Source organism: Pavona decussata, unplaced genomic scaffold (assembly GCF_977016875.1).
Source record: "Pavona decussata unplaced genomic scaffold, jaPavDecu1.1 SCAFFOLD_3, whole genome shotgun sequence".
In the NCBI taxonomy this organism is placed as follows: Eukaryota; Metazoa; Cnidaria; class Anthozoa; order Scleractinia; family Agariciidae; genus Pavona; species Pavona decussata.
Genome location: NW_028145427.1, coordinates 74,998 through 91,256, shown reverse-complemented (window position 1 = coordinate 91,256; position 16,259 = coordinate 74,998). Strand labels below are relative to the sequence as shown.

General features: G+C 39.9%; 2 protein-coding genes across 2 annotated transcripts in view; both read right to left on the bottom strand.

The window, feature by feature from the left end:
• The window catches only part of LOC146489731 (uncharacterized), a 133,431-nt gene that overhangs the window by 102,287 nt on the left and 14,885 nt on the right, over positions 1-16,259 (bottom strand). The window lies entirely within an intron of this gene.
• On the bottom strand, positions 3,058-14,855 carry LOC146489732 (uncharacterized). The gene is made up of 5 exons (XM_085103280.1): positions 14,556-14,855; positions 10,189-10,273; positions 5,726-7,498; positions 5,305-5,633; positions 3,058-4,384 (listed from the first exon to the last, which is right to left on the bottom strand). Exons 1-5 carry the CDS (start codon positions 14,853-14,855, stop codon positions 4,178-4,180), a joined length of 2,694 nt encoding a protein of 897 aa, XP_084959406.1. The 3' UTR covers positions 3,058-4,177.

Below are 16,259 nucleotides of genomic sequence, written 5' to 3'. Positions count from 1 at the left end.
TAAAAGAGTTTGCATACTGAAATAACTTTGTTTATCATTTTTCTTTCTGGACCTTTCTGGGGTAGGCAACTTTTTGATTTTACCTACGATATCGTCAAAACACAAAAAAATCACCCTCCTTCAGTAGTACTTTCCAAATTTTAGCTGGACAGTTAACGTTCCACATCACATCAGCTTTGCTGAACTTTTAATCGTATTTAAATAAATGCTGTTAATTTAACATTCCAACATCGATATCAACGGCGTAAGGTATTTCAATAAACTGTAGCTCTCTGGAGTTGTCCTGCGAGTTGAATGAGAGTCTTAACTAAAAGAGACTCCATCTTTGCATATGCAGCAAAGCTTGGTTGATTAAAACGCTACTCAATATAATAGCATTGACCATTAAACATGTCATTAATGGTCAATAGATTCAAAGTATATCTGCCTGTAATAGCCTTGCTTCGTCGCAGGATATGTGAGTTACTCGTTGTGTCTGCTAGTTCGTCGACTTTGCTAATGGTAATTATAACTTTTGTCCGTTATGAACTAATTAGATTTCTTCTGCATCCTTTTTGCTAGTTTTGTTTATTTTTATTTTTTTACAGCACAAAAGTGGGGGGGGGGGGGGGAGGGGAGACTAAAGCCAAAGCCCCCCTAGCTACGCCCCCTGCCAGGTCCCTATGTTACCACTCTTCGAGGAATTTTCGGAACACTTGAAGCTGCCCTTTTTCACCCAACAGTGAAACATTTTTCAAGCGTTTTTGCGAAGTAGAAGTTCTGTGTAATCAATAGCTATTTTTGTTAATACCCAAAATATAGAAATAACTATTTTTGCTTTCTTACAGAACCAAGCGTTATGTTTAATTTTATTGGGTGCAAAAAGTTCCGGGATGGGAAACAAAACGTCAAAAAAAGGCAAATCAAATCCCTGAAAGGCGTGCCCGGTGTAACGAGAGATCACATCCGGTGATCACGCGTACCACGTGACACAAGGACTTGTCAGTTGTCACTAGAACTAGAGGCCCGGGGGCCCCCGGGACTAGAAGCTCAGTTAGAGCTCAATAAGAAAAGCAGTTCTATATTCAATTCTCGTCTTGATAGTCATAAACGAAACACCCGGGAGGGATGATAACAATAAGAATATACTGAAGAATTAATTATAATTCAAACATCCGATGGGCCATATTGGTGTCTCGTTAGACCGTGGACTAATTAATGAATTACTGGGGGCGCTATAGAGCGATTTTTTTTAGTGTCGAAAGTAATTTCGCATTTGCTTTGGTTTTGCATTACAACACTCTGTAATTGGTTAACAACCAATGGGAATCCAAACCAAAACCAATCGTGTTCTTGCCGCACGCGTTTTCCCGCGCTTGGCGCCAGTTAGATGTATTAGTTAGATGATTAATATTAGCTGGTTGTTTTTTGCTGTTGTTGTTGTTCTTGTTTACATCTGTTGCGATTGGCCAGAGTTTTAACGTTAGTTTTGGTTTTACGACACTCAATTCGAAACCGCTCTTTAGACAAATAATAATCTTCTCGTGCCATATTTCAGTGCATAGATTGTAACGCAGCGCTACTTGTTGTATCGCGTGAGTGACAGGGCGTAACGGCTATGTAACGTGAGTACTTTCACTGGAACTCACATTATACCGATTTGGGGGAAATCCTCAGTAGACATATCACATGAATGTTCCGATCAATTCCTATATTCAGTCAACATCACGGCAGTCAAATGCTACCTCTAAAATACTCAAGGTCTATTGTGTAATATATAGATACAAAACCTACGGCGTAAATGTCACTACTATTTGATAATAGCAGCAATAAGAACCTTTTTACAAGATTTTTGAAAAACCGGCAGAGCAGAAACAGCCGACGACATCATATTCACCAACTGAAAGAACAATAGATTGCATTCAATGTCCAATCAGAAACAAACAAATAAAAAAATTCACATGTTGCACCGTCGCACGAAACAAGGTTTGGTAGGTGATTGGCTTAAAAGGTGACACGATAAACCAATCTGGATAAAAATAAATTACTAACGCATCTGTCAATTCCTTCAAGGTCATCTCCCCGGGCATAAGTGGGGTATTTTCTCACATTGTCCGTCCAAGGCGTCTGGTCGGAGAATGCCCAATCTCGTACCCACAGTCTTCAGGCTTTTTGGTCAGCGGGGCAACGCCGGGAAGACTCTGAGGACATCGAATTTTATTACCGCAGGATTTCTGCGGTAAAACAATGGAAACCGTTACGGAACAGCCAATCAAAAAAATTGATTTTTTTCGACGTCCCCAGAGTCTTCCTGGCGTTGCCCCGCTGACCAAAAAGCCTGAAGACTCTGGGTACGAGATTGGACAATGCCCCCATGATTTCACTCCACGCCTCTGTAGCTTTGATAGCTTTTCACTGAAACGTTCATCGGCAAATTAACTTTGATTAAGTAGGACATGAATGAGATTGCAGATCCACAGAATGAATAGTGACTGTGACAATACTGAGAAATAGGACTTATTCGAGGCAACAGTTGGTATGAATTAGTATCAGCTTCATTAGAATGAAGGTAAGCCCAGAAACGAAGAAATCAAATTCTTTTTAACTGTACTGCGGGGAACATCTCGTTTTTTCCCGCCGTCAGGCATTAGTCAGATTCTTTTCAAAAATACTAATGCCCGAGGATTTGCCCGGAGGTGGGAAAAGAACTCCAGGAAGGAGCTTGTTACTTGGAGCGTACATCTCTGATAGCAAGCCTACGCAACGGCGTTTTTACAGATCGGTCTATTTTTAAATACACGTGGAAATACTAATTGAAAGTTCGACTACTATTACCGGGGTCACTTAAAACTGGCCAATCAGATCACAGTGTGATACGAACAGTGCACAATTCCAAAATTTGGGGTTTTAACTGTTTTTTTCCGTCTACTCGTGATTGGTTCAATCGGCTTTGGTTGAAATTTATTGTTCTTTTCCTGTAATCTGATTGGCCTTTAAGAGACCCCGGCGGAGCAGTCGCACTGTAAATTCCGGTTCACATGAGAATCATGCAAAGCTTGAGACTGGATTTGTGGGAGCTTTAATCTAGAAATAGATAGGTCTGAAAAAAAAAACCGCCATAACACGACCCTCAGCGTAATGGGCTCCTGCTTCAGGAAAATGCCATTTTACGGGTTGAGTAGCGTGCAAAGAAACACAGTTGACGGTAAACGGCGATTTATTGCAACATTTTAAAAGAAACCAGCTCAAAACTACAACCACAATTATGTATAACCAACGACCTGGCTAGCCGCGACCGTAATCAGAAATACAATGAAACAGATCTCTATCAATTTGGTTGAAAAACGAACTATTCTCTTTACAACGATAATGCGACACAATTACATAAACAAATCAGTATAAACTATCTTAAAAAGCTAAACGTCCCAATTAATAATCTTGATAATTACATGATAATTGTGAATCCATTGAAAGCCTAGCGTTCTCTAACATGAAATGTGGGCCTTTACTCTTGAATCAACTCAATTTAAAAAACGATTCCGAATCAATCACTCCTCGCTTTGTGTTCACTTGCGTACTTTCGCCCATTACTAAAACTAATTTAAACAAAATAACAAAGCGTACTTACATATCGGTCCCGCTTGAGCCAAAGGTTAAGAACACAAAACGAAGATACTAGACAATACGAAATCATATGATGCTCTGGCAAAAAAGGACGCTAACCGCTTTTTAATATACGCGTGGTGCATGGTGCCAAAACGTCCGATTACAAACCCAATCAAAACATAGATAAAACAATGTAAACAAGATTGTAACTAAGGTAAAAAAAAATATGAAATCAAAACTAATCAAAATAGGCTATTGTTGTGATGCCCTTTAACAAAATTTATTTCTATAAAGTGCAGTGTTTAGAAGTCCTAAAAATGCCACTTCCTTTCGCGGGTGGTATGTAACTACTCGGTACTTCACAACTAACCTTTTAGAGAGCCGGTCCTAAGGTGACCCTTTCAACAGAATAAATCATTTTCTAACTTACTAAAATAGTTCTCTTCCTATTTTAGCGGAATGTTCCTTGTATGGAGGATCATTTGCAAAACAAAGTTACCATTCTTGGATTGAAAGAGAAAATTCTAACAAACTTGTTTCTTGGACTGATAGTTATAGTCAAACATACTGTCTCCTTTCCACACAATAGCAATCATGACGTGCTATTAAACTGCTCAAGGTCATCAATAATTTCCTCCATGTTTGGTCTCAGAGTAGGATCCCTTTCAAGGCAACGTCGCGCTAGACTTTGAAACACGTGGCTCGATATACCTGCAACTTGTTCTTCGCGCCTTTCAGGATCTGGCAGTTCCCGGATGCACATTTCACAAAGAAGGACTCCAAAGCTGTAAACATCAATCTGAAATATCAACGGCAACCATTATAAACGACCAAGAGAGGGATCATCCTCTCTTGAAACGACTTATCGCCAAAATTAGGGACGTTATATTTCACCAAAGTTGGACAAATCTTCCATATGCGACTACAATCATGCCAGAAAGGTACTTGATAAAGCTGACCACTTTCTTGTACCTCAAAATATAATTTGCCTTTTCTGTTAACACTCCCCTTGCCCCTTACTATTGTTGCAACGATACAATATCGAGTTGGGGACGGGAGGGAAGGGGCAGGAGTCCCAGAATAAGTCTTAGATAGATTTGACTTCTTAGAATAAATGAAACATTCTTATCAGCTGCAAGCTGCCTCAATCAGATTGAGCGTTGATTGTTACTTCTGATGATCTTCTATCGACGCCGCTGACTGAGGAGAAGACGGGATATTAAAGGATGGCTTATAAAGGAACTGTGTTATTGCCTCGGTGGTAGAGTCATAACCAGCTACAATGGCCGGTTCAACAAACATCTTAGAGGCAACGACCGTACGATCTTGCAACACGGTCTACAAAATAACTAAGTAATGCTAATGGCGGAAATTTTCATGATCACAGTCAGTTATGAGCGTCTTAAGACGACGCTTCCAAACATTTAACGAAATTTTACTCAATCTAGATCCAACTCCTTGAACCTGTTATTTCAGACTCACTTTAACCTGATCTCAACCATTCGGGATCCAGTTCTGATATTACCAATAGAATACGTATAATACGTAAAAATATTTCAATATACACGTATTAATATGTCAAAAAATTTTGAGGACTTTTTGTGTTGGCTCAAGGATGAGTATCAAAGCATCACCAAAGAAAGATTAATGGTCAAAACTCTACTCTTACTAATTACTGCCTCTGTAAACGTAATTAATTCCAATGACGTCAGGACTAACCTTAGTTGTTTGTTTTATAGAAAGTGCTTCCGGTGCGCTGTAAATAGGGGCCCCAGGAGCAATCGTTTTAGAGTGCTGTGTGAAATTCACTGTACCGTAATCTGATACTTTGCCTCTCCATTGGTCCTTCTGTCGCCATAGCAACACATTAGCGCTGCTTATGTCACGGTGAATGATGGAAGGTTTCCTCGGTTTCTCCTTGTGCAAGTAATTCAGTGCTAGAGCAACATCCAGACAGATAACGGAGACTTCTGTATCGGCGGGATGCCGTTCGTCTAACAACGCTCGTAAGCTTGTTTCCATGAGCTCGGTGACAACAAAGGGTTTCCCTTGTCATTTGTTGCTCCAATGAATTGCAATAAGCAAGGATGGCGGCATCTTGAAGCCATGTTCATTTCTCTTAAGAATTTATTTCTATTACAAGGCGAGAGAATAGATTCATAAAGTTGCTTCACGGCTACAGCACAGCGTTGATATTTCCCTTCAACAACACTCCCCCACCCTCCTTGTCCAAGTTGTTTTCCACCAATTTCAATTTCGCTCCGGTCTATGATCCAGTCAGGTGGGCCGACCGAATTATTTGCTGAATTTTCTTCTTCGTTGTTGGCTCCTGGCAGGCGAAGTACGTGTTGCTCTTCCACTCTTAACTGGTGATGTTCCCCTTCTTCTCGCAAGTCGGTTAGACGTTGTTCCATGATTGTCATTTCTTGCTCGTTTATTGTCAACTGATTTTGCAGACGGCTGACACGTTGCTGTTCTCCTCTTAACATTCTTTGTAAAGTCGCCACGTTTGTGTCTTTTTCTCCTAATTGTTCGCGCAACTCAATCATTTGCTGTTCCACCGTTCTCATTTCTTGCTCGTTTGTTGTCAACTGTCTTCGTAGATCAGTGACTCGTTGGTGTTCGGCCCTAGCCTCTCCTTGTGCAGTCACCAGGCTTGCGTCTTTTTCTTCTAACTGTTCGCGCAAGTCAGTCAAGTGTTGTTCCCCTTTTCTTATTTCTTCGTCCTTACTCCGCAGCTCGCTTTGCAGATCAATGACTTGTCGTCGTCCTGTTTCTATTTCCTCTTGTAAAGCGTCTTTTTCTTCTAACTGTTCGCGGAACTCAATCATTTGCTGTTCCATCGCTCTCATTTCCTGCTCGTTTGTTGTCAACTGTCTTTGTAGATCAGTGACTCGTTGGTGTTCTGCCCTAGCCTCTCCTTGTGCAGTCACCAGGTTTGCGTCTTTTTCTTCTAACTTTTCGCGCAAGTCAGTCAATTGTTGTTCCCCTTTTCTTATTTCTTCGTCCTTACTCCGCAGCTCGCTTTGCAGATCAATGACTTGTTGTCGTCCTGTTTCTATTTCCTCTGGTAAAGTTGCGTCTTTTTCTTCTAACTGTTCGCGCAAGTCATTAATTTCCAGTTCCATCGCTCTTATTTGTTGCTCGTTTGTTCTTAACTTGTTTTGGAGATCGCGGACCCGTTGCTGCTTCGTTTGCAATATTTCCCCTTGTCTGGAAAAATTAGTCGATTGTTCTCTTGTCATTCTTATTTCTTCTTCCTTTGCGCTCAACTGATTTTGCAGATCAGTAAGTTGTTGCTGTCTTGTAGCTATCTCCTTCTGTAAAGTTGCCATATTTCCGTCCTTCTCAAGGATTTGACCTCGCGTGTAACTCAGTTGTTCTGACATTGTACTCATTTCTTGTTCGTTGGCTCTCAACTCACCCTTCAGGTCAATGATACGTTGTCGGTCCACATTTACCTGCTCCTTTAAAGCCATTTCTTGAATGCACTTTTCTTCTAGTTGTTTTTGCAAGTCAGTCAATTGTTCCTCCAACTCTTGCAGTTCCTTTTCTTGTCCAACAATCTCTTCTTTCTTGCTTCCCGAGGGTTTTCGCAAAAAATCTTCGCCTTTGTTATCTTTCAATGGTTCTTTTAAGCAAACCTTCCCTTCATTTGGTAGTCCGCCAATATTGCGAACCAAGTTTTGTTGTCGTCTCGTCTTCTGTGAGGGCGATTCTTTTGTTTTCGTTTGAAGCTTTGCCTTTCTTCTTGGGTTGCTAACTTTTGTATTCAGCTGTTTGTGCAATAATTGGTCAGTGTTCTTTCCTTCTTTGCCCTTTGATTGTGCACGACTATAAGCTGCTTCTTTCTTTTTCAGTTGCTTCCATGAACACGCTCTATCTCCTTTGACACCCCTGTTAAGCTTCATACCTTGTCAACAAAAGAAATGAAATTAGTAATACTACAGTAGTACTACAACAATGAGATTGCGAATGAAAAAACTGACTAAATGCGATGGTCATTCACTTAGTCACAAATGATATTGCAGCTACTATTTTTTACGCGGGATGCCCTGAGGGGGCATACCGTGTCTAAAAACGGGTCGATTTCTTTTTTTACGCGGGATGCCCTGAAGGGGCATACCGTGTCTAAAAACGGGTCGATTTCTTTTTTTTTTTTTCTTCCTCGTAGCTACAAATCGGTACATTAATTTATTCATTAAACTCACTCCTCTCCTACTCGGGGTGTATTGTTCTGATTGTCTTCAACAGAAGCAGCCCAATCAAAATCCATTCTTGTCGCTTACATCGCGAAGGAGGGGACCCACTCACCCCTACCTGTGTGACGTCAACGCATCATTTGATCTATTTATAAAAAACAGATTAAATTTGGCGCCATATTGTTAACATGTTCTGGACTCAAGTGTGCCGTTTTCAAACGGAAATTTCACCATTTTGAAGCGGCAAATCGAAAGAATAACTTCTAAGAAGCATTCGACATTTAAAACGGTGGAAATTGGTAAATTCCTGGCGAAGGAATCGTGCTTTGTTTGACAGTCTTAGACCACGACGCGAGACTGAAAAGAGGTCATTGACGGAGAAGCTTACGTTATCGCAATGGAATTCCCGCAATTGCCCTTGAAACCCGGAGTAGCGTAACACAAGGGAAACAACAACGTAACGCGATCGTCGTAACTCAAACTATTCCATTAGCAAGGACAGATTTATCAATCGGCGAAGCATACAGTTGGAATAAATGAATCAGCCCCAGCATCACGCGTAATGCCAGTGTAGCAGGCATCTTGTTTTTTTTTCTTCCTCGTAGCTACAAATCGGTACATTAATTTATTCATTAAACTCTCCCCTCTCCTACTCGGGATGTATTGTTCTGATTGTCTTCAACAAAAGCAGGCCAATCAAAATCCATTCTTGTCGCTTATATCGCTAGGGAGGGGACCCACTCACCCTTACCTGTGTGACGTCAACGCATCATTTGATTTCTTCATTAAAACTGCATTAAATTGTGGCGCCATATTGTTAACATGTTCTGGACTCAAGTGTGCCGTTTTCAAACGGAAATTTCACCATTTTGAAGCCGTAAATCGAAAGAATAACTTCTAAGAAGCACTTGACATCTAAAACGGTGGAAATTGGAGAGTTCCTGGCGAAGGAATCGTGCTTTCTTTGACAGTCTTAGTCCACGATTGCAGACAGAGAAGAGGTCATTGAGAAGCTTACGTTATCGCAATGGAATTCCCGCAATTTCCCTTGAAACCCTGAGTAACGTAACACAAGGGAAACAACGTAACGCGATCGTCGTGACTCAAACTATTCCATTAGCAAGGATAGTTTTATCAATCGGCGAAGCATACAGTTGGAATAAATGAATCAGTCCGGGCATCACGCGTAATGCCAGTATAGCAGGCATCTTGTTACAATGGTTCTTCAAAGAGCGGCCGGTAACATTATCCAATGGAAAAGCTACTATTTTGAGGATAAAATGCACTGTAACGAATGCATCTTCCCTGGTGAATAGTGATTCATCTTATGTATCCATTTATCCTTTCTTTGAACAACTAGGGCCTGATTATCACCCTCTAGACCTGCGGCCTTTAACAACTCAAGGAAAACTCAATAAGCCAGAAACACGGGGCGGGGGAGCCCTGGCAACGAGGTTAAATCTTGTTGAGATTTCTCATGGAGTCATGGCCAACAAATTTTACTCAGCCAAATTAACTTCAAACTACAGACGGCAGACTGATCCTAACGTCGGGGCTGGCGAACTTGATAGAAATAAACAAAGGCTACAATAACTGAAATATCCCCATCCTCCCCCCCCCCCCCCCCCCTCACCCCCGTTAGAAATGTTTGCTCGATCGTACGCTAGATGACATTGTATATATGTTTGATTAATTACTGCGTATTTTGCGATATTGTCAATGAAATTTCTAGGGATAATTTGAGAGTCGAGCTAGTCGACATGGAAGGCATAGACACTCTCTCACAAATGGATGTTCGAGTGGGTTCAAACAGTGACGTTTTTCACCAGCAATGCACGTTTTCCACAGAAAATAATCAAATCCTTGCTGACGTCATTGTTTACATTTTTCCTCATTAGCATACGACTTAACTCATAGAAGCCGTGGCCGTATATATGAACTAAATGCAAAAGTTGAAAGAGCTCATTAAGTTGAGCAATTTGTGCAATTTTCAGCTCTTTGCCAGCAATATTGAAGGAAATATCAGCCATAAAAAACTGCGAAATTGCTGGGTCGCAAAAAAGTTAATGAGCCATACAATCTCCGTAAAATTTCGAATTTTAAGAGGAGAAATTCTCCGAAACCATTCGATGTATTGGGCTCAAATTTTATGAAAAATGAAACTGTTAAGCCCTTTCAATATTCAGAGTTTTCATTTTATTGTTGTCATCAGATAGTTATAAGCATATGTTAATGAGGCAAAAAGTGTAAACAATGATTCGCCTATAGAGGCGCTAGAGGTCTTGTGCCGTTTATAAAAGGCGCATTTTTTCTCCTATCCAGAAAGCTGAAGGTCGTAAATTTACGGCTCATGCAGATATGCCACTTGTGTGACTTCAATTTTCAACATTTAGATATTTACCTCCAGCTTCTGATTCTCTTTTAGCTCTTTTAGCTCCTTCTTGTTTCTCCGGACCTTTGCGACAATCATTCTTAAAATGACCATCCTGCAAATAAAGAAATTTTTCAACTTCGATGATTCTGGTATTGTTTTCTGCTACTGATACAGCCTAATACCGCGCCCTTGACCACATCTCTTACAGTTCAGAAAACTGAAAAAAGATACTTTCTGGGTATGAGAGGAACGAAGTGTATCCCTTATCTAATCTGCGCAGTATCGGTAGACAAAAGAAAAACACTGTAGACTTCATGGGGTCTGGGCACGCATTTGAAGACCAAATCAATCCAATGAGTGCCGTCGGTGTCTACACACACAGTCTCTCTCTCTCTCTCTCTCTCTCTCTCTCTCTCTCTCTCTCTCTCTCGATAAGCTCTAGATAAGCTCCGGAAAGTACGCATGATTTACAAGATACTACTTTTGATTACATGCGGTTTGATCACGTGGCTGGATATACATATTGGCCAATTTTTTTTTTCGTTTTTTCCTTTTTGTGATGTTTTTGTTTTTGCCGCAAATTAGTATTAAGCTTTTAAGACACATGCTTAGAGTGCTAATGACGCAAAGGTCACTTCTCTTCATTATATAAAGATGGGGTTTCGTACTTAAGAAATTCTATTACAATAAATGTTCAACCGACTCCGAGAAACGAAAATACAAACTGAGAAAATGCTTGTCTAAAGCTATGCATAATTCAAAATCTCGTTGAAGTAAAAGGCCTAGGGCTGATAGTGTCTTAAGCCTCTCGAGGATTGAGTATGGCCCTCTTCACTACCGAAATTTTAAGAGAGATAAGTAAAACTAATTGCCTGAGGGAAAACAAGGGCAATTTGGGACCTCTATGAGCCTCTCCAAGAGCTAGGGAAGAGCTTCACTGGTGGCTGGGGACTTTGCTTGCAGACTTATATTACAAGGTCAACCTGAGTTTCACATCCAAGCAGACCCGCCTCAACCCACCACATTAGTACTGTGGAGTTATTAGCTGTACGTTTGATCCTGAAGGCCTTATGAGGGGAATGTGCAAACTTGGACGTTCGTATCCAATGTGACAAACACTACAGCATATCGTTATATTAACAATATGGGTGAGACAAAATCTCGTGACTGTAGTTGGGTCATCACACAAATATGGATCAATGCTTTGAATACAATATCTTGTTAGTGACACAATTACCAGGATATGAGAATACTATAGCAGATACAGAATTCAAACATTTCCGATATACCAAAGACATGTCGCTCTACCGCCGCAATGTGGTTTGAGTTTGTTGTTGGTTCTCGTCCTTCCTCTAACAGGTTTTTCTCCTGGTACTTCAGTTTTCCCCTCTCCTCAAAAACCAAACATTTCCAAATTCCAATTTGATCTGAAGAGTGTCCCCATACTGTAAAGCGCATTTGATCACCTCGTCATGGAATTATGAGCTATACAAATTTATAAATGTAATTTAATTTTTTAATTTAAGATTTGATCGCCCAATCATTGACTTGTTTACACCTCGTCTTAATAAATAGACCACTGGAAAAACATTTTTCTTTTCTGCATTCCCTCCTTTTAGCCTGATTGGGAGATTTCTAGTGAAGAGTCAAGCAAAAAAGGTACATTGAAATTTTGCTAGTACGTTTATAGGCAAAACTACCAAACCTGGTACCTACTGTTGATTAAACCAGCAAAAGGCTATTACCACTTTCGGGGTGTCATCAGCGACACCCACTAGGAAAAAGGTGGACCTGTTAGCCTGTCATTTATGCGGTGACCTAACAAGAACAGAAGGTTTTCTGAAAACGCGACCAACGTTATCTTACAATCCTGGCGTCAGTTATCTCAGAAACAATAGATTGGACACATCAGAAAATGGCTTTTAATTAAAATTTATATATAATTTATAATCCAGTGCGGTCAAGTGTAGGTGTAGCTGTAGAATTCTTAACAACCCTGTGGGAATATGGATGAGTTACAGCAGTACAAAACCTAGCAATATGTACTCTGGCTGCAATATTAGATAGACCTGACTCAGTATATGCAACTTTTGGTGAGCACCCTGACGCCAAATTTTTTTATGAATGGCATCATCCAAACAGCCCCCACACCACCTCGTTATAACAAGGTCAGATAACTTAACACATACAGATCTATAACAAGTCACCGATTCGACGGTACTTTCATTGTAGCAAAAACAAAATCTACACGCTGCACCAAAATGACTTGATATCCCTCTCGTTTCCTTCAGGCGGCAAGTGTTGAGAGGTGTCGGCACGTATTAGGGAGCATTTTCCCCATAACCACAAGAAAATCGAAGAAAACCTTGCAAGTGATGCATTGGTTGTGTACTTTTGAGTGAACGGGCAACAGGTAGGCAATTATAGCACAGGAATTCGTTCATTTTTGCCCGCTCGCGGAGCTCTCTGTTAAAGATGGAAAGTTCTCTTACGGCCTACGAACTCGTAGCAATATCGACTTCCTTCGATTTCTAGTTTCCGGTTCCAATCAAGAAAACATTAAATTTCTGGATGCGTTCGCTTGGAATTATAACTCAATTTCATAGCACTGTTATTAAGAGTTGCCCTCTAGCTGAATGATTGTTTGGGTCGTTTAACAATAGCCCTTGGCGAAATAGACAAACTTGGCAAATATTGTTATCAATCAATTAGTCAATCAATCAATCAATCAATCAATCAATCAATCAATCAATCAATCAATCAATCAACCAACCAACCAATCAATCAATCGTTATTGTTTGTACAATACATTGCAATACATACCTAACTACCTAACTTGAAGGATAAATACAATAAAACTTTTAAAGTTAATTTTCACTGATTAAAATGGTCACAAAAAAATCTTTCCCATTGAATGAAAAATGAAAATTTTTTAAATTGGGTCGCTTCCTAATCTCTAAGGGGATCCTGTTCCATAGTGTAGTCTTCCTTTTGCAGACTCGGTTCTTGGTCTGGGGATATTGTAGGAATGTACACTTGAAACATTAGTAAAAATAAAATTCGACACAAGTACGGTGGGGAAAGATTATTATGAACTTTATACATAACAACAACCAGCAGGTTTAGTCTTTGCAATTCTAGCTTTTCCCAGACAAGAACATCCAACAGATCATTTGAACGGTTGTCAAAACAAGAAAAAGTAACAATTCTAGCAGCTCTATTCTGTAGCTTTTGGAGTTAGTCAGATAAACCCTTCCCAATATTGCCCCATACACGGGACTACAGAAATTAAAATAGCGCATTACAAGTGCACTGTACATATTTTGTCTAGTTTCTTGCCGACCTTGGTCCGGTTTTTATAGGATACCTGTTATTTAACTGCGTGGTTATGTAGGTTTATTTGGGTTTTCCTAGCTGAGTAGTAGACGGAATACTGAAAGTTCACACGGTCGGTTAACCGAAACATTTCTGCAAAATCAGAGTATCATACTTCGAACATTCGAGCTCATAGGCGCAAAGGTTATATGTAGTTCACTTTTGAGTTGAATTGTTAGTTGTTGCCTGTTTAATGCAGTTGTGAACAGTTAAGTGTCTCAGTTGTGTTAGCGAGATGCAGCTGTAGAGGAGCAGCTGTGGCCACTATCAGTTTAGAAAGCCAAGTAAAGAAAACACAAAAATGTAACTAAGAGTCTTGTTACCTCTAGTCTTTAACCAAGCGAGTGCCCAACAGAATACTGAGCTCTTTACAAGGGCTGTTCCATTTCTACTTGTTACATTAAAATTGCATGGTTCGTTGCTTCTAAATTTATGTTCAGTATCAAATATTTTCAAACGAAAGTTATGGTTATATCTTAGGGATAGAAACCCCTCAGAATTCGCCATTGAGTTCGATCAATGATCAAGTTACTGATATCATCTATCAAGTTGGTTGCACTAACAATTCAAATCGCACGTCATCGCAGACGCAATCACATTATAACTGAAAGAAGTGCGTTAGTTTGCGATTAAACAATGATTTCCGTCCGTGACGCTGTTTTGGCATTTAAATTTGACTGGATGCGCGCCTCGCTACCTTAGCGATCTGTTCACGGTCGTTCATGACTGCAATCTGTGCAATCGAGATTATCTCCATGCCCATGCAGCGTACAACCAATAACACGCAGCGTTTGAAGATGCCACCCTAGTGTGAAAATAACGTTGGAGAATGGATAGCGATTTATTTTCGAAAAGTGGATCTTTCTTAGCTGTAACTTAAAAGCTTAGGAACTACTTCTTTTATATTCCACATGAAATCGATTTCTATGTACTGATCCGGAGTATTTTCATAAATATTAAGGATACGTTTAAATAGTATTCAATCTAAATTATTCAGTGTATCATTGTCCTGAACTTGCCTTTGGTTGTCTGTGACGTTGTTCCCCTGCGCGTTGACCGCTCTTTTCCGCTGGTAGCCTGCGTTGCAGACGAACTAGAAGCATTTCGTTTTCGGTGAGGGAGAGTTGAGACAATTTTTCTTTTAATCCTTTTCCATGCAGTTCGAGGCGCACTTCCTCACCCTTACAAACGTACTCAGATTTCTCAGCTTGTTTGATGGTACGTCGCCGCAATTCCGAATTGCCGTCCGATATCTTTTCTGAAGCTCGGGGATTATTCACTACTTTAAGAAGTACAGACGTATCCTTCGATTGCTCCATAGCGAAACAGCGAAATTAAAATGGAAGAATTGTAGAAAAGGAACCGTGTTTAGCGCATGAGAATCAACAAGTACAAGATTTCACCATCTTCCGTGAAATTCAAATTATCAGCTTTGCTTCAGCGCAACCGGATGGCGTCCGATCAGTGACCTTTGACAAGTAAAAAAACAAGAGAAAAAGCTCACTATATCGGGAAAATGTTACGTTATTACTGCCATTAACAATGGCTGAATAAAACCATCTAATTTTTCATCGTTCTTCCATTAATGTAGTCGCTATGAAATGGAACGTTATCCACAATGGCTTAATATTTGTAGTTTAACTTTGATGCGTTGATTCAGGAATGTTGTCAGAGCTTAAAGTGTATATGACAGATTTTTTAATTTGCTTGATCAAATCTTCAAGTTGTTCTCGAATGAAAATCAAACTTCCTGATCATTTGTTCATTTCCGCGTTTAAGGAGTGTAGAAGTGTCAAATTTCACATCCGGTTGGGTACAAAACCGCGCAAGACGGTAGACTGGGGATAGTGGGACTGTGACGTCATTACAGGAATATTCTTCAGTTGTTTTTTGTGTGCCGAGGAGGAAAACTGTGTGGACGAAATTTTGAATGGGAATATTAAATACACAGAATGAAACAACTGAAGAATAAAGAAATTGCAAGACTAAGCGTTTCTGTATTGACGTCACAACACTACTATCCCAGTCTCCCGTCTTGCGTTGTATTGTAGCCAACCGGAAGTGAAAGCTGATTGTAACCGCCTCAAACGTGGGGAAGAATGATTGATAAGGAATTTTTTTTCTATTTTCATACTAGACAACATAATCATTTGATCAAGAAGAAACAATTCTGTCATATACACTATAAGGAATAACAACTAGTTTACATATGCAGCGCAAAACCCATTGCAATTCTATTCGTACTCCACTAGTATTTGTTCCAAGAACCTCAAATGGGTAGGTTTTTTCTAGTGGGTGATACCTTAATATCCTTAAACTACAGGACCCAGTTGTTCAAAGTCCGATTAAGCTAATCCTGGGTTAATGTGAACTATAACTCGAGTTTAATTACTAATCAACAGCGATTTTTCCAAAATATTCTTGTCCCTCAGTTTTAACTCAGACTCTCCTTTGCCATTAGCTTAAAATAAGCTTCCAAAAGCATGTTTCACGAACGAGTTGAAAACCTCGGTTAACTTTTAATTCTGGCTTAGCGTTAATCGGCTTTCGAACAACCGGGCCCAGAAGATTACATTAATTATCTTGTGCTTGTCTAAACTACACAGAAATCAGAAATCGAAAACCAAATAAAAATAAATGATTAGAACTGTTTTAGTATCCGACGTGATTACTTTAATTTGAAATTAGATCATTTATTTCGTGAAGAAACTGAGCTAATTGAG

Bases quoted from the DNA above. Each gene is read 5' to 3' on its own strand.
- LOC146489732 (XM_085103280.1), bottom strand. From the start codon at position 14,855: ATGGAGCAATCGAAGGATACGTCTGTACTTCTTAAAGTAGTGAATAAT. The intron at 7,499-10,188 runs GTAAATATCTAA...TTTGTTGACAAG, and splicing joins AAGAGAATCAGAAGCTGGAG to GTATGAAGCTTAACAGGGGT. The intron at 5,634-5,725 runs GTAATAGAAATA...ACAAATGACAAG, and splicing joins TGAATCTATTCTCTCGCCTT to GGAAACCCTTTGTTGTCACC.